General features: G+C 39.8%; 1 protein-coding gene across 7 annotated transcripts in view; it reads right to left on the reverse strand.

Annotated features, from left to right (window-relative positions):
• Window positions 1-792: 792 nt before the first annotated feature.
• Window positions 793-25,658, reverse strand: part of LOC108102438 (protein kinase shaggy) — a 50,833-nt gene continuing 25,967 nt past the window's right edge. For 3 of the 7 annotated variants that reach the window (XM_041818461.1, XM_041818462.1, XM_041818459.1), the window contains exons 3-10: window positions 10,715-10,905; window positions 10,568-10,651; window positions 9,624-9,734; window positions 9,329-9,566; window positions 9,070-9,263; window positions 7,961-8,150; window positions 7,458-7,895; window positions 795-3,312 (exon numbers count right to left, since the gene is read on the reverse strand). In XM_041818461.1, coding sequence (XP_041674395.1) covers window positions 3,110-3,312; window positions 7,458-7,895; window positions 7,961-8,150; window positions 9,070-9,263; window positions 9,329-9,566; window positions 9,624-9,734; window positions 10,568-10,651; window positions 10,715-10,905 — 1,649 coding nt within the window. In that variant the 3' untranslated portion in view covers window positions 795-3,109. Of the gene's footprint in view, window positions 3,313-6,305; window positions 6,351-7,457; window positions 7,896-7,960; window positions 8,151-9,069; window positions 9,264-9,328; window positions 9,567-9,623; window positions 9,735-10,567; window positions 10,652-10,714; window positions 10,906-19,066; window positions 21,294-25,658 lie in introns of those variants that run through there. The other 4 variants (XM_041818457.1, XM_041818458.1, XM_017207419.2 and 1 more) reach the window with 4 other exon arrangements.

Here is a 25,658-nt window from a genome sequence, read left to right on the forward strand (position 1 = left end):
ATACCTCGTAGGGCTCGTAACTTGATTGCTATGATTCCCAATTGGTTTGCATTCAAATCTGGGAAACTTAATTTTTGGCCATTTATTGAAAATTTTGATGATGGTACCCCTTACCAAAAATGCGAAATTTGGGTCAAAATTTATATTCCCAAAATAGAAAATCGAGTGATAGGGGTGGTTAGTATTGGTCGTTAGCAACACAAAACAGTCATTCTTTTGGCTGTGCGTCTTGTTTTGACCGAGCTAGAGCTAAAAAGCCGGAAAAAATATTCCAAATTTCTGTAGAAATGGGTTTTTCGACTTTTTAGCCATTAAATCGCAGCTCGCACCAAGAGAATCAGAACAATAATGATAAAAGTGAGTATAGGGGTTTCAAGTTCAAGTTTCGGTTCTTAGATGCATAAAACAGTCGATGGTTATGACATTTGGCTTGTTTTGACAAAGTTAGAGCTAGGAAACGGCAAGGAAATCGGAATCTCCGCTGCCAAAAGAATGCCTTAACAAAAATTCGGAATTTTGATAAAATATAATATACAATTTAGAAGTATTACCAAAGTCAAGTCCAAAGTGATAGTCCTGATTTTTAGGTTAAACTCACAAAACAAATATGCTGTTTCCTTAGCGTTAGTTAGTTAGTTGGTTTAGTTTGGATTGGTTCCCAGAAAGAATATATACCGTAACCGCCAAGCACATTAAAATAGGCATTTGTATAAATATATTTTGTTTGTAATTTTTATTGTTTTTAAATTAATGTTTTCTTTACGCATTTGTCTTGTGTTTCAGTTTCATTTTCATTTTCTTTATCATTTCCTTTTTGAATTTGGTTTTGCCATTTGTTATTTTGCAATTAGTTTAGGTTTGCGTTTATTTGTTAATTAAGTTTAAGTTTGGTTTGGATTCTCATGTGGTTGTTGCCTCATAATTAAAGCGAAACGCTGAAGTTGTTCATCATATATAAGTATGTTTTTCTATGCATATATATGTGTGTATATATTTTGTTCTTCTTCTTCTGTTGACATTTTAAATTACAAATTAAACGGCGTGTGTGTGTGTGTGAATGTGGGTGTTCTTTTTGTTTTGGTTTTTTCTTTTTAGATTTATGTAACTTGTCTGCTGTTTACTTAGATTATTTACTAAAATGTTTGGAGAATCTTGTTTGGAAATCTTCGGGTTTCTTTGTTTTTGTAAATTTATTTGAAATTATAGAATTATGTGCGTGTGAGTGTGTCTGAATGTTTGTGTGTGTCCTTGTGTGGGTGTGTACATACATATATGTATATATTTATATTTAAGTAGTTTTGATGCCACAAAACTCAACGTTCATTAATTGTATAAATGTATCATTTAGTTAGTAAAAAAAAAATATGTTCTCATATAACATATAAGGAGTTCTATGGAAATACATACAAATAGACTTTCTTTTAGTTTTAGGTTTTTCCTTTTTCTCCTTTCAATGGTCTTCATCTTAGTGCTGGACATAATCATGGCAAATTTCCAAAACGAGATCTAAGCAGTTTAACTGGGTGGTGGCTTTCCACTGGGATAGAGAGGCATAGAGAGATACTAAGTGGTTGCAAACCAATCGAACCGAGGGCTAGTACTATAGTCGCGCAGGAGTTACCGGTTGATCGATCATCTAAGGCCTTACATTCTAGAACCATCGTCGGGTCTCATTGTATTTTAATTCAATTTGTATTAAATTAGTTTAAGTTTTCAATTGCAGCTAAATGTTCTTTGTCGATTACTTTTACATATATATATATATATATATTAAGATCCTGGCTTCACTATCTCATTTAAACATTTTTTACCATTATACCTTTTTACCATTTTACCTCATTACCTTTATTTGCAATGTTAATTTAAGTTAATGGGTGGCGTCGCGCGCTAAAAGCGTTTTACTCATTCATACATTCATTTACTTTTTAACCGTTTTTACTTGTTTACTTTTTTACCATTTTTACCATTTTACTTTTTGCTCAATTTATTTATATCCTCTTGTATTTATGTATAGTGTTTAGTGTTAGTGTATATTGCATTTTGACGACCGCTTCCTTAGATAATCGTAGTTGCTATACTTTTTTTTTTTACTTTACTTAAGAACAGGCCACGGAAAATCTTGCTATACGTGAATCGTTTCTCGTTAACCTGGGCAATTTCATGGGCTTCCTTGGGTTGGGGGCGTTGCTACTAGGATTACGAATGTATTGTTAATATCTCGCATATATATATATTTGTATATATATATATATATCTATGTTTATATAATATCTATATCGTATTTATATAGATGCGCTTGCGCGAGTTTAGTAAATGTTTCATCCTCCCTTTAGCTAGTTCTCCTCACTCTGCCGCCTTTTATTTGTATTTTATTTATGTTTTATCTTTACTTTTACCTTTATTACTTTCACTATGGATTGCTAACTGCTGTGATCGTTATATATTTGTATAACCGCATATATATAAACGTTAAATGGGGCAAAAATTTTGATTTATTTCACTAAGTATTCTCTCGGCTTTGTTGTGTTTGTTTCTTTTGTTTTCTTTTTACTTAACTTTTATTACGTTTCGCGAGCTATTTGTTAAATATTATTTACTATTTTGGAGGGCGGGGCGCACGGGCGAGGGGTCTTTCGATTATTTCTCTGGGCTTTTCTCTTTCAATAATACAGATTATCATTTTAAATTATTTATGCATAGTTTAAAGTGGATTTTTTTGTTTTTCTTTCGAGTTTTATGCTAAATATTTTCTTGCGCCCGATGCATATAGCTAGATATACATACATACATGTGTGTGACTGTGTGTGTGTGTGTGTGTGTGGGAGTGTGGGGGTGTGGTGTGGTTGTGTGTGTTCTAGTGGCGGTTTATAATGTCTTGGGTTGGTGTTTGAAGTGAAGTGAATTCCTTTGCCTATCATTTTCCTTAGCTTCTGCGTGGATTTCTTTCTACTCTCTCTTTCTCCGAGTGTAACTGTCTTTGTGTGTGTGAGTGTATGAGTGTTTCGGTTGATGTTGCCATCTCGCTCTTGGCCAAAAATGGTCAACTGTATTCCCGGGCCGAGCGGTAATCCTTCGAATAACATTACATTAAAAGAGCACCTCACTCGCGCTAACCCGACGCCGGTGCCTCGGTCTCTGTTGCTCCTCCTCCACCTGCTGCTGCTCCACTCTCGCCAGCATCGTTATCCCCGCCATTGCCGCCTCCTGCTCCTGCTCCTGATCCCGATCCGGATCCGGATCCAGCCGCCTCTCCATTGCCGCTACCGCTGCCGCCGCTTCCGCTGCTGTTCAGGGCGCTGTTCGACTGCGAGCCTACAAGACGTCGGCCAAAAAGAGAAAGAGATACAAATATGGATTGCTATTCTTGTTCAATGGCTGTGTTATGGGGGAATGTATGCCCCTAGGAGACCCACACCAAAAGACTTTGGAATGGACTTGTAAAAATCAACAACAAAACTTTCGGACAGGCAGCTTTTCCAGTTTTCTGACCTTAAAACAAGTTTGCATTTGCAAGAAAAAAAAAACTGCAGATTTTGAATATTTTTTTAAAGCAAATAAAGGAAATCTAGCTTCCAGTTTAAACCAAAAACATTTTTTGTCAAAATAAACAAAATGTCAAAATTGATCAGAGTTCAAAATGAGTGAGGAGTGGTGATTGATTTCCATAAAAATATATTCAATTTAAGCCCAAAGATCATCTCTAACTAGCACCCTTTTCCAGCAACCCAAACCCAAAAGAGAGAATCCTTAGAGAAAATCAAGATAAAACCCAAAAAAAGGCAAAACTAAAATAGAAAAAGAAAAGAAAACTTCACATTGAACAAAATTATATAGCATATAGATAATGGTTGTTGTAGTAGTAAAAAGGAAAGGCAACAGTAAAAGGTTTTCATTTCGTTTAAATATTGTATTTGTTTCTCTTTTTATTTGTTGGATTTTGTCGTATTCATTTATTATCATTATCATTGCGGCTTCTTGCTCATTATCATCAACGAATCTATATATTATCATGATTATTACAGCATTACATATACAATTGTCAGAGTATGCGTGTCGTGTGTGTGTGTGTGTGTGTGTAATTAGCAAATTTCAAAATAAAATAATCTGTTTAATTTGTTTTTCTTTTTATTTATTTTTTAGATGTTTTTTTCTTGTTGTTGTTATGTTCTTGTATGTGTGTGTGTATGTGCCTAAATTACTAGGAAAATGTATTTTATTCTGCGTGTGTGTGTGTGGGTGTGTATGTATCCATTAATCGTTTATAATTAGCATAATAATTAATTTAAGATCGATTATAATAAACTATAGAAATAAATATAAGTGTTTTGCTCATTTTTTCTTTTTTCTTTTTGCTTTTTTTTCTTTTTTTCTTTTGTCGTTTTTTACGTTTTTTCTCTTATTCTTCTTATCCCGCTTAGGCAATTCTTTCCTCTTATTTTTTATAAATTTTTATAGATTTTTTTTACATTTCTGCCATTCCATGCGAAATAAAACAAAAAAAAAATAATAATATTTAATAGCAGCTCTGTATGAAAAGAGGAATAAGGGGTAAAGAGGGGTGAGGGAGGGATAAAGGGGGCGAGGCAAGGCGACACTGACTATGCAAGCAACTAACGGTGCAGCTCTACAGTTACGGAAACCCGATAAATGGACCTTATCTACATATTGCAACTAAGCCTTTCTGTTCTCAGATGCCGGCTTCCATGCCTTTCTGTTCTCAGTAACTGTACTGTACTGTACTGTAACTGTTCTCTGTTCTCTGTTCTCACTTTCTGTTCTCAGTTTATGTTTCTGTTTTCAGTTTCAGTTTCTGTTTCTGTTTCTGTTCTCATCTCTCATCCATCTCGCGCGTTCTTTCTCTCTCTTTCTTGACTACTGGCTAAATAATAATACATACATTTAGATAACTGTACATATATATTTTAAGGGCGAAAAAAAAATATATATACGATCATCGAGGGGCTCTGCTCTGGTTGTTCTGTTTCTTGCTGTTGCTTTTGTTGTCAATCGATTGTTTGCTTTTTGTTTATTTATTACAAAATAATAATAATTATTTAATAAAAATAATTTATTTATTTAATATGTATGTATACATAATGCGTGTTGAAAAAAAAAAATGGTTTTTATATTCATAAAGATTATATATTATTTATGTTTAAACAGTTTCGCTTTTTGTTTGTTTGTTTGTTGCTTTTTTGTTTCTTTTTTTTTTTGTTTTTTCTTTTTTTTGCGTTAATCATTTGCATTAAATTAAGGTTTAACATAACATTAACATTATGCTCGGGGCTTTGTTTTTGTTTCTCTTATTCTTCTCCTCCTCTTCATCCTGATCCTGATCGTAATAGTGATCGTGATCATGATGATCATGTTCATCTCCTCGTTTTTTGTTTCTTTTTTTTTTTTTTTTTTTTGTTTAAGGTCGTGTTGCTTTTGCTTTAGTTAGTTTTAGTCAAAAGTCATTAGAGTGTCTACTTTTGTTTGGATCTTAACTTTTACTACACAAAACTCGATTTCCATTGGATTATTTATATATATAATTTTGTTTTTGTTTCTTCTTCTTTTTTTTTCCTGGCTCCTTATCAATTAAACATACTAAAACAAGGTGGTATAAAAAATATGCAATGACTGTTCAATATACATATACATAGTTAATTCTTTAGGCGTCAAAAAATAATATTTTATCATATTTAACGAAGAGAGTGTGAGGGCGGAAAGGGGAGTGGTATAGAGGAAGGAGAGAGTAATTATATTAATTAAATGATATAGAATTAAAATGCCACACGCACAGGGGGCGGCGACAAAATGACAATCGATCAGCGCTTTACTATTATAATTATTGTGTTTTTTATTTACCATTATTGTTTATTATTATTATTATTATATGCTTATTAGTTTTATTTTAGATTTAAAATAAATTTAATTTTTTACCTAAGTAAAATGTTTTTGCTTTTTTGTTATATTTTTGCTTTTCGCTTTTTGCTTTTTTGCTTTTTTTGCTTTTTGCTTTTTGCTTTTCGCTTTTTGCTTCCCTCTATATTCAGCGCTTTCTTTTTTGGCTGACATTCTTCTGCTTCTTCTGCTCTTCTTTCGTATTTTCCATCAATTGCATTAATTAAATTTAATAAATTTAATAATTATTGTGTATATAGGTTGTTGTTGCTGTTCTTGTTGCTGTTTTAGTTTGCTGTTGTTGCATTCTCCGTTTTTGTTTATAAATATTATATATGCTTGGTTGTTGTTGTTGTTGTAGTTTTGTTTTATATATATATATATTTATTGCTATATATATACGTGGATATATAAGTGTGTGTGTGTGTGTGTATTTTTATGTTACTATTGCCCCTATGAATCTGTAAATAAAAAATAAAAACAAATCAAAACGAAATCAAAATTAAATCTTAGCCGACTAAAAATAACAAAATGAAATGAAAACTAAAATGGATTTATGAAAACGATTACGATTACGATTAAAACCGATTAATTTTAATGAAAATATATATCAAAAAAGCCATAGCCGGTGAGGCAGTATCAACCCATTTTGACTTTAATTTATGTAACTAAACAGTTGCAGGCACCTTTTAGGAGGGGAATAGAGGGACCAACCCTGAGGAAGATAACATTAGAGTGACCCATTCTTATATCCGTGACCTTCTCATCGACTTGACAGATCGTCTTAAGACATACCTTTTAAACCTTTGAAATGATATTAGTAAGTTGATTTACTTGACTTTTTTTTATTGCAACTTCAGAAATAACTGAGCTTGTTATTTAACCGAAATAACTACCAAATATGTCCAAATAATATATAACCACAACGAGAATTTGTTTTTGAGAAGGTCTCCTTCTTGAATTCTTCTCCTCCTCAGCTGGTGACTTTTCATTCATAATACTCTACTCTTGATTCTTGATTCTGCATTCTTGATTCTTCATTCTTGATTCTTGATTCTTGATTCTTCACTTTTGATTCTTGATGCCCATAACTTTCTGCTTCTCTCCCTTTCTACGGGTCTCTAGCTATCTCCCTTGGGTTGACTTGATTTAGAAGGAGTAGCTTGGTGCTTGATGGACTCAATGGATGGATCAAGGAATGATGCTCGATGGAGTGTCGATGGAGTTCATACGTTGGCCGGATTGCGCAGGTAAGGTTTCCCCAACAGCCGCAACCTGCGGTGCGGCCTCAGCACGAGATTGACACCAGCTAAGGGGGTTAGGATGATGGATGAAGGATGATGGATGTGCTCTGGGAGTCCATATAGCAAGCAGATCACCAATCCCTATCGTAATTCGGTCTTAAAACGAAGTTCATTACGATACGATATTGGCCAGCTTTTTGCTATATGGCTGTTGATTGATGGTTGTGATTAATTGGATGATAAATAAGCGGAGGGAATGAGGAGGAAAAGGAGCTGAAGGCGGGCTAGGGGCAGGATGCGCTGGCTGGCCAACCGCTTACTCACCTGTTACATTGGCGCCGCCGGCATTGGTCGCGGCCATGGCGCCAGCTGCTGTGGCAGCTGCGGTCGCCGCACCGACACCGCCACCACCACCGCTGCCAGTGACAGCGGCATTGGCACCAGCTGCCACGGCAGACGGCGCTCCCGATGCTCCGCCGCCGCTGCTGCTGTTGTTACCAGATCCGGGTCCACCGGCACTCGCTCCGCCGGCTCCTGCTGCTGCACCGCCTGATCCGGGTCCCGCAGCTGCTGCTGCTGCTGTGCCTTGCGACTGTGGCTGGGCGGTTCCTTCCGCCGATGTGCCACTGCCCGTTGACGAGACGCTGCTGGCCGCAGCGGAGGCTGCTCCGCCGCCAGATGACCGATTGGCGCCAGTTCCGGTTGCATTTTGCAGATGCTTGGGCAACAACTGTGGCACTAGGCTGGGCTGTATCGAGAGCTCTGTGGGCGGCATTAACGGGGGATTAGTTCATGGTTAGAAAGATCCAGAAGATCCAATCACTTACCGTGCTCTGTGAAGTTGAACAGCGGCGGCATCTCGCGACCGTTGGGCAAGGTGTGGTTGCCCTCCATGCGCAGCTCATCGAAGAACGGATGTGCACAGGCCTTGAGCGGTGTGATCCGGGCACTGGGCGTGTACTCGAGCAGCAGGGACACCAAGTTGATAGCTTCTGTAGGAGTGCGTATACGGAAAACCTGCGAGGGGTGGGAGTAACCGGTTACTAGGTGTTATTTTTACTCATAGTTAAGTTTTCTTTCGAGCGGAGCTTCTTGCGGGACACAACAACTGGGCGGGGCACAGATCAAAGGGCGAGAAGGGCGGGGCAGTAACAAGGCAAACGTCAGGACACGGAGAAGCGCGTTCGTATTTACAGATTGGAAGGTCCTGTTAGGGTTATCCTTGGATATTGCCTAACAGAACCTTATATAGACTTATATTTTAAGGATCAAAAGAGAAACGTGTTGGCAGTAGGCAGGGCAAGAAACCAAAACAATCAATTCAATTCAACTCCAAATCACATCCAAAACCAATAAATCGGCATGAATATATAGTATATGAATATGGAAAGCTGACTAACTAAGCCTTAGATCAACTTTTCAGCATGATAAGCGGATTGATTAGGGCGGCTGTCTGCTGTATGAGATATACCCTTTAAGTAGCTAACCCTACAAAGAGTCCCTGAATGAAATGAGTAACAGCTTAGAAAGCGATTAACTTAGATAGTTGAACTAACTATCGAAAGACCCCTGGGATTAGTTAGTATATATATATATATAGTATATAGCATATAGCATTATGGCTTTCGTTGAGCAAATTTTGTATCTTTTCCGCTTGAATTCGTTTCTTGGCTTACTCTCAGTCGTTGTTTCTGGTTTAGGGCGTTTGGAAATTGGGTGCGTTCGAGTAGTGACTGCAACGAGTTTTTATGTACACACAATTTTCGGTTAGAAACACTTTTGGAAAATTAACAAAGTTGGTGGGGGGGCGGTTGGCAATGGAGTTTCCCTGGCGGAGAGCGGAGGGCAGAGAGTGAAGACTGAAAGCCACATGAGCGAAAAGCGCGAAGGTCAAATCCAATATTCTGGCTAACCATCAGCCAAACTGATCACTTACTTTCTGCCATGGATGACTCTTAATTTGTGGGAACTTGAATTCCGTATAGTTTGGATTCATTTCGCGTATCTGTTCTCTTGTCGGTGTGCCCAGAACTTTGATGACCTCCACGAGCTGATCGACACCGGAGTCTCCAGGGAAGATGGGCTGACCCAGCAGCAGCTCGGCCAAAACGCAACCGGCACTCCAGACATCTAAGGGAGAAGGAAATAGAGTTATAGATTAACCATAATATAGAAAAGTAAGTTAAGCTACTAACCGATCTTTGTTGTATAATTGATGGCGCCGAAAATGAGCTCGGGGGCGCGGTAATACCGGGAGCAGATATACGAGACATTCGGCTCGCCATGGAGCAGCTGTTTGGCGCTGCCGAAGTCACAGAGCTTCAGCACAGCGGTCTCCGGATCGAGCAGAAGGTTCTGCGGCTTGATATCACGATGGCAGATTCCCAGCGAGTGGATGTAGGCCAAACTTCTAAACAGTTGATACATGTAGAGCTAGAAAGAGTATAAATTAGTCTGGTTACTTAGCCACTAAGTACTAGTAATACTCACCCGTATAAAGTTGATTGGTATCGTTTGCTTGGTTTTGGCATATTGGCGAGCCACTTTGTATACGGTTTCTGGTATATATTCGAGGACTAAATTCAAAAATACTTCATCACGCTGCAGGATCAAAGAGATAGTTCAGTTAATATATGACTATTATTAGGGATTAAAAAGCTCGATCGATGATCTATGTATGGGGGTTAGGAATCTGGGTTTTGTGGGGAGGGGGGAGAGCTGACCGATGAAGTTGCGAGCTGTCAACATGCGTTGGTTTTACCGGAATAGTACAGTAGTCGGCGACATCAAACTGAAACTAGCAAAACTAGCAAACTAGCAGCAGGAATCGATTGACAGGAGAGTGTTGATACCATGCGGTAGAGTACGTTCCACTGTACTTTTCTTTCATACGTAGCAAAGGAGACATATTATATATAATATATATGAGAGATAGAGAAGAGCGAGTGAGAAGAGCAAGTCGCTAGATGATCTGAGCTGGAGGAAAAAACTTTGAAAACTGTTTTAGTTCTTGGGATACCTGGGGCTTGAGTACACTCGCAAATATCCCCAAATCGATGGGGAACTCGGCCAGCTAGTGACCGATTTGGATTCGTATTCGGATTCAGATCAGGTTTCGGTATCAGTATCAATATGCAAGTGAAAGAGATTCATTTCAAATTCCGTATTTGCTTAATCAATAAACCTGTCAAGAAATTCTCAGCGGTTAAAAGCTCACATCAGGTTCGAGTAAGTACTTAGTACGGTTTGATTGAGTTTGAGGAGAAAGGAAATCCAAATTCTGATTTCTTTAAGAAAAGTTACCAAAAAACCATCTTCCTACTCCGCCGTACTAAGTAATCACCGATGCTGGCAACTTCAGGAGTTCATCTCCCCCTCTAAGAAGGGCGCTAGTTCTGATCACCTAACAGATCATTTCAGATCCTTAAACTTACCTTTTCTCCACTCGAATAGAAAAAGTACAAAAGCTTTACAATATTACAATGCTCCAATTTGCGCATAATTTGCAATTCGCGATTCTGCAAAGAACATAAAGATAGATTATAGAAGATATTTTAAGATTAATATCTCAGAAGGCTTACCTTAAATCGTCTGTCTTGTAAAACTTTTTTGATTGCCACCAACTCGCCGGTGTCGCAGAGCTTTGCCTGGAACACGACGCCGAAGCTGCCATTGCCGATGACCTTTGTGTCTGTATAGGAGACCTCTTGTACGCGATCGGTGCCTTGGCCGGGTGTTGCAACAACTGTTGTAATTTTAGAACCATCGCGACCTGTATCAAGATGGAGGGTTAATGGTTATAACATTAGTCGAAAGTTTAAAGAGCAGAAATCCCCAACTTCTATTCTATGCACACACACACATTTATATATATATATAGTTAAGAATAGATATAGTTTATACACCTGTGGTCTCCCAGGCGCCCTCCAGCTTCTCCTTGCTCCTATCGACCTCCTTTGGAATGGACAGTGCAACGCTGTGCTCGGGCCACAGGTCGTTCAGCTTGCCGATCAGTTGTTTCATGCCTGCGCATGAATCACACAAGATATATCAATCAATCAGGGGATCACTCAGTGATCAGTGATCAGTAATCAGTTCGAAGGGAAAAGCACAAAAACAAGAGGAACAGGAAGGAAGGATTCACAGTTTGGAGTTCAAAAGACAGAGAAAGGAAAGTTGTTGGCCACCAAGAAACTCCACATTAGTTTTCCACTTTCAGAGATAGATAGATAAAGTTTGAAGAAGAAAATCAAAGGAAAATAATCAAAATGTCACACCTTTAACTTATAGTTCCAATATCCTTGGTTATCATATAGTAAAAATCGTATTTGGATTGTAATTGGCATAAGAAAGGTGTCTTAGAATGATGAACGAAAAGCTTCATTATGATGATTCTGATTTTCCCCCTTTTAGATTTCACATTTTCGTTGCTAATTAATTTTGGCATTGGCGCCAAAGATGCCGATGATGATGGGGCAGCTGCTACTGCCTCTCGCATTAGGGTGGTGCACCTTTTGATGGCCACACAAAAATTTAAGGGTTTAGTTAGTTTTTGTGATTATACAAATAATCTGTATCTATAGCTTCGAAACCTAAACTCCAAACTGATGTCTAAGAACTACAGCTTCTTCCACCTTCTATCTTAGCTGCCTAAACAATGTGGAGTCTCTCTAGAAGATTCGGCTGTCTCCTTCCCAGAGGGACTTTCTCATACAATTGGACAGAACACTTAAGGATTTTGGACATGGAATTTCTATCTCTGTACTTGGATCCTTGTACTGCTTGGCTCCACCGCCACCTGCACTGGCAATGCTGGCACCACTGCCACTCCGGTTAGGGGGTTTGGTCTTCTTGAGAGCGGCGGCCACCACCAGGGACGACGAGCAGGCAGATTGGGCAGCCTTGGCGGCCGCCGAAAGGGGTTTGTGCTTGCCATTGGCCTTCGACTTGCGATCAGCATTGGAAGAGGATTCGGTGGTCGAGGAACTACTGCTGGAGGAACTACCGCTATCCGATTCCGACTCACTGTCAGCACTGGAGGAGGAGGAGCTACCCGATCCGGATTCGGGCTCAGATTCGGTGGGACTCTCATTGCTGCTATTCTCCTCGCTAGAGGACTGACGTTTGTTCTTTCTTTTCGCAGACAAGGGGATGGGTGGTGGTGCTGCACCAACACCACCACCGCCAAAGGAACCCCTTTTATTCTTGATGACCTTGGCCGGCGGTCTGCTGGCATCTGTGGAATTCTGCCTCAGGGAGGTTGTGGTGCCAGAGCCAGCACCATCGGACTCACTGGCCTCGTTCACTGATCCACTCCCGGGCGTGCGCTTCTTTTTGCGGACTACTCTGACTACTTTACGGAAACCACGCGGCACCGCCACGGGCACCACCTGTGACTTATCCACCTTGGCCGGATGGCTTAGTAAGCACCAAGTGATCCGCTGTTCCACTGATCCACTGAACTTCTGAACCACCGAAACGGTTAGTGGTGATGTATGTGGTTCCTTACACACCGAAAAATATATTTTTGATAAAAAATAATCCCGAAAAAGACATTTAAAGTGTGTTTGACCTATTTTTGAAATCTTTTTTCGAATGCAGAATATATATTTGTTATAAATTATAGATATCAGTGGACAAGCCAAATCGAAGGCTCGAAAAGTTGAACTTTAGAAAGAATAATACCAGAAATTATCCAACCTTCTTAAGGTTTGGGTTATGAAAGTTACATTTTTCCCTTTTTAGATTATTATTTTTATATTTTAAGAGGAATCTTTTTTTATGTTAAGTCTTTTTAAGGCAACTATTAATCATAAAATTTGCTAAAACCATATTTTAACCCGTATTTCTTGCATATATTAAATATTTGTTATGCAAGTTTAGTTAGTTAAGTTAAGTTCTCTAAAGAAGATTACTTTTTGTTAATCAACCTAAGAAGCTTCTTTAAGTTCAAGTTTTCAAACCAACTTTTTCAGCATTTAAAACTTCAAAAATAGGCCTCTTAATATGCATTTTCCTTTTGTACAAACTTCAAATGCTTTTTTCTCTCTGTGTACGGTGGCAGGCTTTGGCCTAGTTTTATTTTCGGTCACTTGACGTTTCGTTCGCTTTGCGGGCAGATCAATCGATCGATCGATCTTCAAATAGCAAAAAAATGCAAACACGCGGCACCACCGAGACAACAACAACAACAATAACAACAACAACTATAGCAGCGGCAACAACAGCAGCAGCAACAAAATCAAATATCACAGAAAAGAATAAAAAAAAAAAATAAAGAACCGAAATAGTACGATCTTCGAATATTCGAATGTGTTTCTTATTGAGGAGAAAGAGCGGTGGGTGGTGGTAGGTACTGCCCCGATCGATACGTTCCGCGTTCCGTTCCGCTTTCGATCTGACGATCCGATCGCTCGAGCTACCGTTGCACAATTGGCGATCAAAGAATGGAAAAAGCTGAGGACAACACGAATGGCGGCTGAGAGACGACACAGCGATCGCCAACGAATGCCACACGAAGGGCGATCGGTTGCACATTCGTTCGATCTACACACTCAGCACACACACTGAAGCAGCCTGCAGAAACCACAAATTCTTCGATCGCTTAAAACGCGCTTTAAGAAATAAAAAGCCCACAAATTTTCTTCATCATAATTATCATGAACAATTTGTTGCGATTTTGAGGGAAATTTTTAATTGCAGGAAAATTGCGATAAGGCCAAAGAGGAAGAGAGAGAGACTGAAAGACAGAAGACCCACAAGACAGAAGAAAGACAGTGGCAGCCAAGCGTGGTCAGGCATGCAACAGCCAGCCAGCCAGCCACGCCCCCTTATGGCCCCTGCCTTCTTCTACGACGACAGACAACTGACAGTTCAATGCGACGGCACAGAAGAAGGTAAGCGAAGAAAGAAGAAACGGTAGAAGAATCAGCCGAAGAATACGACGGAGAAGACCAATCAAAGGATATACGCAGCACATGCGAATCAAATCAAATGTATATTTTATTTTAATGAATCATTAGAAATCATCACAAATGAAAATGCAAATGAAAATGAAAATGAAAACCCCCTCTGACATTGACATTGTTTCACATTGCAACTGCCAGCAGAGGGCAGAGATAAGATCAGTCAAGGCGTGTACTAATTTCGCTTAGTAGGTTCGTTTATGTCATCTTCCTTTACCATTTGCACTTATTATCTGATAAATTAATCGAAAGAATCGAAAACTTATCGATAGGATTAATTTAAGCAGGGAAGTTCCTTAACTTTCGATTGATAATCTGCTTTTTTCCCACATTTCTTCTTCTTTATTAAAGTTCCCTTCCTTTATCGATGTCGCCTTTCAATTTATCGATTTGATCGATTCATAAATTATACATCGTTCTTATTTTCGGTCACCTCTGCCGCCGTTCTCACATTAATCAATTGAGTTTTCACAGGACTGCCGACAATTTCAGCGATTTGCGCGACTAAATCAATCAAATTATCAATAGGTAGGTAAGCAACATGCCTCTACACTCCCCCTAACCAAACATAGGGAAAACTATATCAAAAGGAGGGGGGAAGAGGGGGCCCTGATGGTGGAACAGTTGGAGCTGTCTAAAAGGCAAAGCAATTTGTTGTGCCGCCAACGTCGACGGAAACTAATCGATATACAAGCATTTGGCACCACTCAGCCGCAAAAAGGGGGCGTGGGTGGTGGTTGGTGGGCGGTCTCTGGGTGATGTGGCATGCAAAATGCTGTGACGCAGTACTAAGTTAAGCGCGGGGGGGGCGGCTGGCAGACGAATAGAGCAATAAAAGAAAATAGAAACCGTTACCAAACAATCATCGGGATCTACCCAACGAACCGAAACTCCACCCACTACATCCACTTTTCACTGGCTATCTGTGTTCGTCCATGGAGTCATCGTCTCATTTTACCACAAGCCATCCTCACATCGTGCCAAAAACGAATTAACAAAACTGTTTTGGCTAAAACTAAACAAGACCACGCCTATCCAAGCCACGGAAAAACCGCAAATAAATTATATCCATGCCTCCTTTTTAACCCCCCTTTTGAAAAGGGGTAAACGGATACCGAAGGTCTGCTTAATATTCATGGCCTTTGCAGTTAGAAGTAGTAAAAATAGACTCAGAATATTCCTCTAAGGGTAATGCAAATCTTTAGAATCACCTAACAAAGACTGGAACTTTTAAAGGGCAAACTATATATATATATATATATATAGACTATATGAAGAATCAGCTAAATCTTCACCTTGCCTTTGCTGACAATTAAAAACTATAAGCAATCAAAGTCTGCTAGTATATATATTTATATATATATATTTGATTTAAATTGAATTGATTTTATTTTTAATGGCTGTGAAAGCCAATCTGTCGATCACGCTTCGAGGGGAAAGAGAGCGGAGATGTTTGATTGTTGCAGAGGAAATGGGATGGCCAGATGATGACACCACGCGGGCGGAGATCACGAGATGCCCCACAATCTGCAGTATTTTGGCATCATTATAGCAATCATTCTACCAGCCATTATCACCTGCATCATTATCAACGACCGACCGAAAGACCCAGCGAATTCACTTCAGGTAACTCGCTTTCCATTGCATACTTTTAGCTGCCAGCCTGAATTTGTATCTCTTTCGTCTTTTTATCCTCTCTTTCACTTAATCGTTAAGAAGACCGCAAAGTGCCAAAGAAAATAAAAAAGAAAAAACGAAAAGCAAAAAAGGAAAATAAAATGTAAAAAACACAAACACAACCAAAGTCATTCATTTGGCCTAAGAGAGAAATCAATAAAGAGAGAGAGAGGGCACCACCAGCTGCTTGATAAAGAGAACCGATAGATCTGTATCTGCCATAGATAAATCGCTCTCTTTGATCTCAGCTAATCAAACAAGTATTGAATTCAAGTTGACAAAAAACAAAATACAAAATAAGCTACAGCTAAGTAAAATAAAAGCAGATCACAGGCAATGGAAAACACCTGAGCAAAGACTAAACATTTCCATTGCTGTAAGTAAGGGAAAACAACAATTAAACTAATCACTTGCCTAATCGCTATCAATCTTAGTTTATAAATAGTTTCAGTCTTGCTCTAATCGGATTCTAAAAACATTCCACTAACTATTCGATTAAAAGCTGTTTAGCATACACTCCCACTTTTCGATGTTAGATAAAGAACTGATTATAATTAAAAGCACTAATTGATTATTCAATAATCAGCAGTCGTCGAAGAGCAGCGAAGTTAGAAGGTGCATCAACAGGTTGTGGGAGAACTCTCTTCTTCGCCTTAATCTCTGTAACACGTTCCTTAAGCTGTTGCTAACTCACCTTAATCTCTATGTATGTATGTTTGCCATCATTTCAGTTTCCAAATCAATGGGAAAAAGTATATATTTAGAAATTGGGAAAGAAAACAACATAAACGTGAGGCAGGCCCAGGGTGTAGAGGAGGAAATGAGAGGTGAGAGGGCAGTGACAGCCATGGCAAATGCAAAACCGTAAAAAAAACAACACAGGAAAAAAACATCAACAAGATGACAGGGACACGCCTCCATTTGGTCACAGATTTAGTTAACATATATATATATACTCTATATATATATTTGCTGGCATATAAGTATTTCACAAGCTTCTCAATATATGCTTGTTGTTGGGCTTTGATATTTTTGGAAAAGTTTCTTTTTTTGCCCTGTCATCCGTTTTATGAGACGAGCGCGTGATTGTCGAGCGTTAACGAAAACAACAACAACCACTAACAGCGCGTAATCTTTGCTCCCGAATCCCCAATTCCTACCCAACCTCCCCCCTCTATATATATATACAAACATCTGGCTATATATATATAATCAGAGCTGTAAGCTATATAGCCGCGTGCTTCTTGATCTTTTTACTGCTGATCTCTGATCATGCAGGCAGCTTTAGCTCGGTACACAGAGAGAAAAAATCAGGCATTTCTTATTACTAACAGCTAAGAAACTCTTTTGGGCCATTAGATTTCTCCCTGTGTACCCGTAATCATCAGCTAATAAGGCTCCGTCAACCTTCTCCTTATCAGTCAGCATCTGCTAAAGCTGCAAATCACTTATACGACTTGCCGGATGGCAATTGAGGCACCTCAGGAGAGACTGAGAACAGAGAACAGAGCTGGGGTGCGGCAAGATGAGGTGGCAAGCACGCTGTGACACAGTGACTGCCACACGAGTACAATCGTAATAAAGGGATTGTGACTTTTCGCACCGCAACGTTAACGCTTCGATAAGCCTGACGAGTTAAGATTCCTAAGATTACGCAACTGACAAGCTAGTTAACATTACTAATATCTCTGAGATTAACACCTAAATCTAAACTATTTGCATTGCAGTTACCCAATCGTAATGTTACCTTAGAACAAACTGCAAGACTGCAAGTATAACTTAATGATATAATAGTTTAACTTTAGGAAAAAACAAAACTATCAAATGGCATTTGCTTGGCATTTAAATGGGTCATCTTCCCTACCAAACTAGTAGTTGCAGTTTAAACTGGAACCAATAAATCTGTTTTATTTATTGGTTTTATGATTTAACTTTAGATTTCTGCTGAAAATCTCTCACTCACTTTCTGCGCACTGAGTTAGTAAAGCCTTGGTACTATCATAAGTCGCAGTATTAAGGAATATATATATATTTAATCCAAAGTTTGCCAGTCATAAAGTATAATATGTAAATCAGCATATGAAGAAATCAGAATCAGCACTCATGCCCTGCTCTCTGTTTCATTCGCCTCCTCGTCAGATTTTCCCCATATCACCCGGCGGGGAGAAACAACAACGACTGAGAAAAATATGGCCTGTTATAGAGCTAAGAGGGAGCAGCGAGAATATTCCGCTTTTCCTTATCGGCTGTCGACTGGCTGCTTTTCACAATAAAGCCAAGATCACATTTTATAAGGCAATAAAAGGGAGAATAAGAATATATATATAGAGTCGTATATATACATGTCCCTCGACATTTCCGCCTGTGGATATTTCTCTGCTTATTTATCGCAGCCAAGGAAAAGCTTGACAAAGCTATCAGACAAAAACAATTCGTTCATTGACCCATCTTTTCTTATAGGAAATATCATATGATTTTCCAGAAAATTCACTTTAAGAGACTCTCCATGTCAGCTTCTTCTTTGGCTAATCAAGAATTTTCACCACTTTTACACCCCCGAGAACGACGAACGACAACAACTTTATCACTTTCCATTAAATCTCAGAAAATTTTCCATAACAATACTTATCTATGTGTGTTTATATATATGTATATATACATATATATATATATGTGTGTGTGTGTGTACATAGAACAATCTCACCCGATACGATAACCCTCAGGGAGTTTTGAGGAATTTGTGTTCCCATTCGAGCGACACTTACCTACAAATAGAAGAAAATAGAGGGAAATTCGATTTAGAAATCACAGTTTAAGACCACTGATAAGATTCTAAGATAGTTGACTGAAAGGTAAAAGGCTTTTTGTTAGGGCTAAAAATATCGATTTAAGCGTTAACTTAAAGACTTTTACCCTTCACTCAACTTAATATCAAAATATTATGTAGAAAGGCAAAAGGTCTGCTATCCATAAATGATCACTTATCTTGCTTATATTATATATATAACAAATTCTAGTATTATTCCAGAAACTGATCATCAAAATTATACATGCAAAAAGTCTGTTGTTAATGCTTATTAATTATTATTACTATTATTAATCTCTAATCTCATATTACTTTTGAATGGATGAAGTTGATTGCCCAAATTTCAGCGGCATAATGATCAGCAGATTATATATTTAAATGATCGTGTTCGAGTACGACTAATTTTATAGAAAACTGTTTAACATATGTCAAGTTAACAGAATGTTAAATACCATATAAATGTAAACCCTTAAAGGATATTTTACCTAGAATATTTTTGAACTTTTGCACCACTTTGGTCCAACTGACGCAGGACTGTGTTCTGGCCAATTTGGCAGTCTTAACGTTCTCGCCACTCTCATCGCTATCCACATCGACATCCGCATCCGGCTCTCCACCCAGCTCCGGTTCAGCTCCCTGCTCGATATCCTCGTGGTTGTCCTGCGACTGATGATCCCGAAGATCATCTTTATTTTTAGGGCGGGTGTTGGTTATGGTTCTTGCATTGCTCTGGGGGATTCTGTCGTAGTGGTTGTCGTGGCTATGGCGGCGCATCTTGACCGCACCGTTGTCCACATTACCGCTGGTGGCATCCACATCCTCCTCCACATCCACAACAAGATGATTATTTTGATGACGATGATGATGATGCTGATTATGGGGATGACTGGGCGGATTGGGTACCGAGTTATGTTTGCTCCTAGAGCTATTATCACAGTGTGGTTTTTGTTTTTGTTGTTTGTTGTAATCATCTTTGGTCTCATCCACGATCGTACCGCTGGCCGCCAAATTGGATGCCACGGTGGTGTTGCGCTTCTTGCGCTGCTCCTCGCTCCTCCTCTCCCGCTTCATCATCTGTTTCTGCTGCTTGGCCAGCAGCTGTTTCTGCTTGCGGGCGAACTTCTCTCGCAGCTTGGGACTACCGAACTCGTCCAGATAATACATGGTATCCTGGAGGCCATCCTTGCGATTGATCAGCTTCGAATCAATATGCGAATCCTCACTGATCTTGAGCAGGGGAAAATATATATGGCCATCGGTGGCTAGACTCTTGGCATCGCGTCGACGCGCTATGGAGGCTGCCACCGTTAGTTCCGCCTGATCTGGTGGCAGTAATCGGGTCTTAGGCTTAACATTCACCTCCTTTGAATCTCCCTCATCCGTGTCCTGCCTTTGCTCCCGCTCCCGCTCCCGTTCTCGTTCCCGTTCCCTCTGCCGCTCCTGCTCATCTTGTTCGGTTTTGCTTTTAAGGTTTATTATAATACCAGACTGATTGTCCGATTGGTTGTCGGCCTCCTCGACATCGTCGTCCACATTGACGCCATCGTCCTCCTCTTCGATTTCCACATCGTCGCAATCATCGTCATCATCATCACAGATATCTACCTCATCGATGCGATCCTCGACATCGAATCCCTGGGTCCCGGTGCTATTCGTACTCCTATACTTAATACGGCTGCGCAGGATGTTATTACCGGACGGCACCACCGGATTGTCCACACTGCTCAGCTCCAGGGCAGACGAGGCCCTTATTCTCTGCTGATCTTGCGTCTCAGAGCAATTACTGCCCAGACTTTCGCTGCTGCTGTTCGACTGGCCGCCGTTCTCCTTGGAGCTGATGGCCTTATGACTGGGCTTTCCCACGCCCTGGCCATCCTTGGCCTTGCTGGTGATGACACCATTCTCGATCCCGCTATCTTGGCTGAGGAGCAATTGCTGGCGCTGCTGCTTCTGACGCCATTTACCACCAGGTGGCGCCTGTGGCAAGCTCAAGGAACCGCTGCTGCTGCGTGGTGGCGGCAACTGCAGTTGCTGCTGCGATGCACTGGAAACAATTACCCCGCTGTCCGCTGAGCCTGTCGATGTTTGCGATGAGAAACGCTCGTTCAGCGGTATTTTAATCGGCTGGCTTATCACAACGTTGTTGTTGTTGTTGTTATTACTGTTAATATTATTATTATTGATGTTGGTATTGTTCTGTGTGTTGTTTAGGTTATTATTGCTGCTGGCGGGCAATAAATTAAGAGCTGGTGCAGCTCCTGCTGCCTGCGTTGTTGTTGTTGTTGCCATCAGGTTTCTAATGGTCTGTTAAATACTCTAGGCGTTAGAGTATTTTCTTGTTTGGTTCTTAAAAAGTTATCAAAGTGTCTCAAAGTGGGCACACTTTCTGGTTGTTTTCTTTGCTTTTTTTGGGTTCAAAATTGTTTTATTTTTTAAATAACTTTTTGTTTTTGTTTTTCGTTTTTTTGTCGTGGCGCTTCACAGTCACATTGCCTAATTATATGTTAAAATCAAAAGGAAATCGAATTAGTGGTTGTTTTTTCTGAGTTGCCAATACCGACTTTTGCTGTTTTTGCTGCACTTTCAAAAATAAACTTGATCAATTTTGGGTTTTTGGCTAAATTTAGCCCAGCATTGCGGTTTATTTTCTTTGGACACCGTAAAAAAAATACATAAAGAAAAGCCAAACAAAAAACATTTAAATTTAAACACACTCACGCGAAGGAACAACAACAAAACAAAAAAAAAAAAACACAGCGGCGAAAGAGATCTTTGTGATTTTCAATATTTAAATGTCTATTTTGGCTATTTATTTCGGTTGTGTGGTCCGTTTGTGTGTTTTTTTTTCGCAGCGTGCAACATGTGCGGCCGCCTTTGAGGTCGCGAATGAACTGAGAACTCGAGAAACCCAAACGAAACTGAGAAACAGAAACAGAAACACACACAAGCCGAAACAGAGAGAAAGAGCGAAACAGAAGCAGAGCGAAAACGACAACTCAAATTCCAAATTATTATCGCTGGCGCAGGCACGCACACACATGCATATGCAGGCCACGGGGACCGCGGAATGTATGACAATGAAACACTACGCAGTGAAAGAAAGAAGCGCCGAGCAATGGTTAGGGGCCGGCGGAGTAGAGAGGAAAACGGAAGAACAAAAAAGGGACAACGAATTCTGCTGAGCGAGATGGAAAGCAAACTTTCCTAAGCGAAATGTTGAACGCTTGGCATTGAAACACCTGCCAAGACCGCGGACAGAACGGAATCAAACGCAGCTGCAATTTTGGAGTGATGGAAAGAGATGGAGAGATACAACCGAAAATGATAAGCTCCCGAAGCCTATTCTTCTTCTTTTATGATTCCTCTAGCAGCCATAAAGACCACTTAATCTTATCACAACTTTAAAATGGCTTTTTATCAGCCTTAAAAAAAATACTACAATAAAAGTCAAAAAAAGCAAAATCATAATAAAACAGCAAGCGCGTTTTTTTATTTATTTATATGCAAGGCAGGCAGGCAGGCAGGCATATGGCCATTGTTTCTGGTTGCCGGGCCCATTGCCCATTAATTTACAACTGCACACATTTATCAAGAGTGCTAAAGAGCGGAGGTGTTATATCAAACAAGAACACAAATATATATATATAAATTAAGCAACAGCTAAAACAGCAGGTGGGGAGATCGGCTAAAAATAAGGCACTTAAACTATGTATATCGACGGCTGAAACAGCAAGCACTGTAATCAAAATCAACCACTGAAGTGCGAAATCTATAAAATCAAGTACTCAAGATTGCCGTCTGCAGAAGAAAAGGGAAAACTGCGAGTACTCAGAAGCTAATCAGCGATCTTTAAATTTAATACATTGAGAGATAAACCTACTAAAGTAGAATTAAAACTCAACTATAATCTGATATTAACCCTAACAGTCTGCGTTCTCTGGATTAATATTATTACTAGCAATTACTAATTCCTACAGCAGTTACCATCTAGATCCCATCAAACGGAATCGTATCGGAATAATGGCGTAATAAAGGTAGAAGAGGAGCTACGAAAGCTATTAGACGAAAGTGTTTTCGAGGACGCAGGACAACACGCCGCAGTACGGCAAACAAGAGGAGTGTCCGCAAGTCAAATTGTAATGAAATGGAACCGCTGACCAAAGAAAGTACTAACCAAAGAACAACGGTAAACTCATAGAAGACAAACATTAACACAAAAAAAAAAAGCCAACACTGGTGGTGGTCAACAGACGACAGTGCGCAATAGACCAAAGGCGAACCCCATTAAAACAACAACACAATCCGCCTCGGACGTCTCCATCTCCGTGTCCGTCCGTATGCCAAACCCCCCCTCTTGTTTGGTTTCAGGTTGAAAGCGGTTTTGCAGACGATGACAAGTGTCCAACTAGGGGGCCCAGGAGCTAGTGAGAGGGGCGGGGCAGGGAATTTCAGAGGGTGCTTAGGTCAGTTTGTTGGTTTAGTTGGTTAGGTCATGCTATGCCGCAAAAACAAAAGGAAAACGGTAAAAAAAAAAGAAATAATAAAGAAACAGAAAAGCGAAACCCAGCTCGTTGGGGGATGAACCAACATGGCAACCTACAGCCCTAACTCTCGCCGAGCAACAGGGTGGTGCAGTTCGAACAGGGTGTTCACTGCCATATCTCTAGAAAGATAACTTCGTAGTTTCTAAACCTTTCCAGTAAAGAAATTTCTTGGTTAAGCTAAGTTAATGATCACAAATCTAGGAATATAATCCTCTCAAGTTTAATCCTTTCCAAGTTCCAAGATTTTTTCAAAGAAGCAAAGTCCCTAAAACGTAACTTTCTTTGCTTAACCCTTACACGTCTTTGACTTTTGCCTTTTAAGACCACAAGCCCCCACTATAAGCCACCCATTCTGTTAGCTCCTGCGTCATTTGTTTTTTATTATTATCGACTTGACATTGGGGCATAGACTAGGGGAAAAGCCTCAATCCGATTTATTAATACATAATGCCTATAAGTTATTACAAACCCTTGAGAGGGTACCAGAAGAAGGTCACCGTTTCGCCTTTTAAGGGGGATATTCACTAACTTATTAGGCATTCTCAGAATAGTGTTTACAAAACTAAAGCTTGTTTTCCTTTCACATAACTTCTGGACACCTGTTAGGTATTATCATAATCGTAAGTTACATAAAGAAAAACTGGTTTACCCTGTGGGCGGTTCCCCTTTTATAATGATCGTGATATTAACATGATCTATTGGAAGGAAAGCAAACTTTCTTAGGAAATTCCTATGAAATGAATCATAATGGTATAGTATGGGAAAATTCAAAGACTAATCCTGGACAGTAGTCTTTCCTATTTCTCATTCCAATTGCTAATATTTATTTCATGTAATTTTCATTTGGCGCCAGGTCACCGGCTTGCACTGTGCTCTCCACGTGCCGCGCTAGGTTCCAGTTTCGAGTTCGAGTCAACTTCCATTTAAATATCAAATGAGTGTGGGGAAAGGAAGGGGGCGAACTTAAGTGGTGGGGTTTCCAGCGAAAAGGAGAGAGGAGGCTGGTCTTGCGAGGGGCCTGCCGAGCCTAGCGGTTGCGGTTCTTGTTTACTTAGTTACTTGGTCTTGAACTTGCATGTCGATAATGCGCCCTGACATTTGCCGTGGTTGGTACTATTAACAGTGGTAATTGCCTTGAGACATGTTTTTTACAGGCTATTTATACCGGCGCTGGGAATTATTGATTCCGAATGTGGGAAAATGTCAAAGCAAAACATGTTTTCCCACCCGTTCCGTTTCGTTCCGTGCTCCTTTTTGGGTCTAGGCTATCGAACTGAATTGGCTAAAAGGCTAAAAATAAATTGAGAGGCGGGCATTTAACAGCGAAAGTGAAATGAAATAAGCAAAAGCATAGAAAATTAAACAGAAGAAAAAGAAAAACAGGGAGACCCAAAAATACATTCCAATTCCACTGTCTCATCACCGCCTGTTGCTTGCACAGCAGCACCATTTATTGGCCAGCTCATCCAACCCCATGAAAGTGAAAGTCTAACTAAAAGCGCATAGAAAAGCATTAAATAGAACAAAGGAAGAAAGGGAGAGGCGGTGAAAGGGGATGAGGGGGATGTAGAACAAACAATGCCATATTTGCATTTCATTTGGGAAAATCATTAAACTGGAGCGCAGTGGAAAGAGCCGCAGGAAATTTGCCAAAGACTTAAGGATACCAAAGTCAACAAAGAACCAGCCAAAAGAAGTGGGAGGTTCTTTGGGTGGCACACACAAACACAAGCTACCCCGGGGGGTAATGTGATATAATATATACACAACATTCATTGTTAAAAATAATAATAAAAGCAACAAAGAAGAAGACTGTGCATTGCTATCGCTATCGCGAACTTTCTTCGCCAGCTAATGACCGACCGAGTCGGCGGCAATCAATAATTAGAGCTGACCAGGCAATTAACCCATGACAGACTGCACATCACCTCGTACACAAGTCGAACCACATCCCAAAGGCTTATGACTTCGATAACACCAATTAACGATATCAAAATTAATATTAGCATTATTTTTCTATCCAAAGTTAGCTTTTGAAAAGACAATAATTGGGCACTGCAAAGTTCGCCGCTGTTGGTTGCAATTCGCTTGGGAAATCGATAAAAGAAAAACAACAATGAGACATCGACTACAAAAGGAAAATGAAGGCAAACAAAGGCCCCCAGCACAAAGCCGTCGAAATGGTAAAAAGCCAGAGACAAAAAGAGGCGCACAAGCGTTGCAAAAGCGCGGAAAATCCAGGGGGAAAAAGGAAATATTACAAAGGAAAGGTGTGAGTGGGGAGTAAGATGAGCACCCGAGGTGGGGGTGCCAAAGCTAACACGCGATTAATGAATGCCCAGCCCTGCTAACAACCCCCACCATTTATGGCTACTATTTTTAGGGATAAACAAAAAGTATCAACAAAATTTGTCTAAGGAATAACATCATCAATTTCTATGAAAAATTACCAAACAAAAAAATGTATACTTTTAACGGAAAAAAAGGTGATATTTTAATCGGGGTTTTAGCTTATAACTTTGTCAAAATAGGG

Source organism: Drosophila eugracilis, unplaced genomic scaffold, assembly GCF_018153835.1.
Source record: "Drosophila eugracilis isolate 14026-0451.02 unplaced genomic scaffold, ASM1815383v1 contig_2167, whole genome shotgun sequence".
NCBI classification, from domain to species: Eukaryota; Metazoa; Arthropoda; class Insecta; order Diptera; family Drosophilidae; genus Drosophila; species Drosophila eugracilis.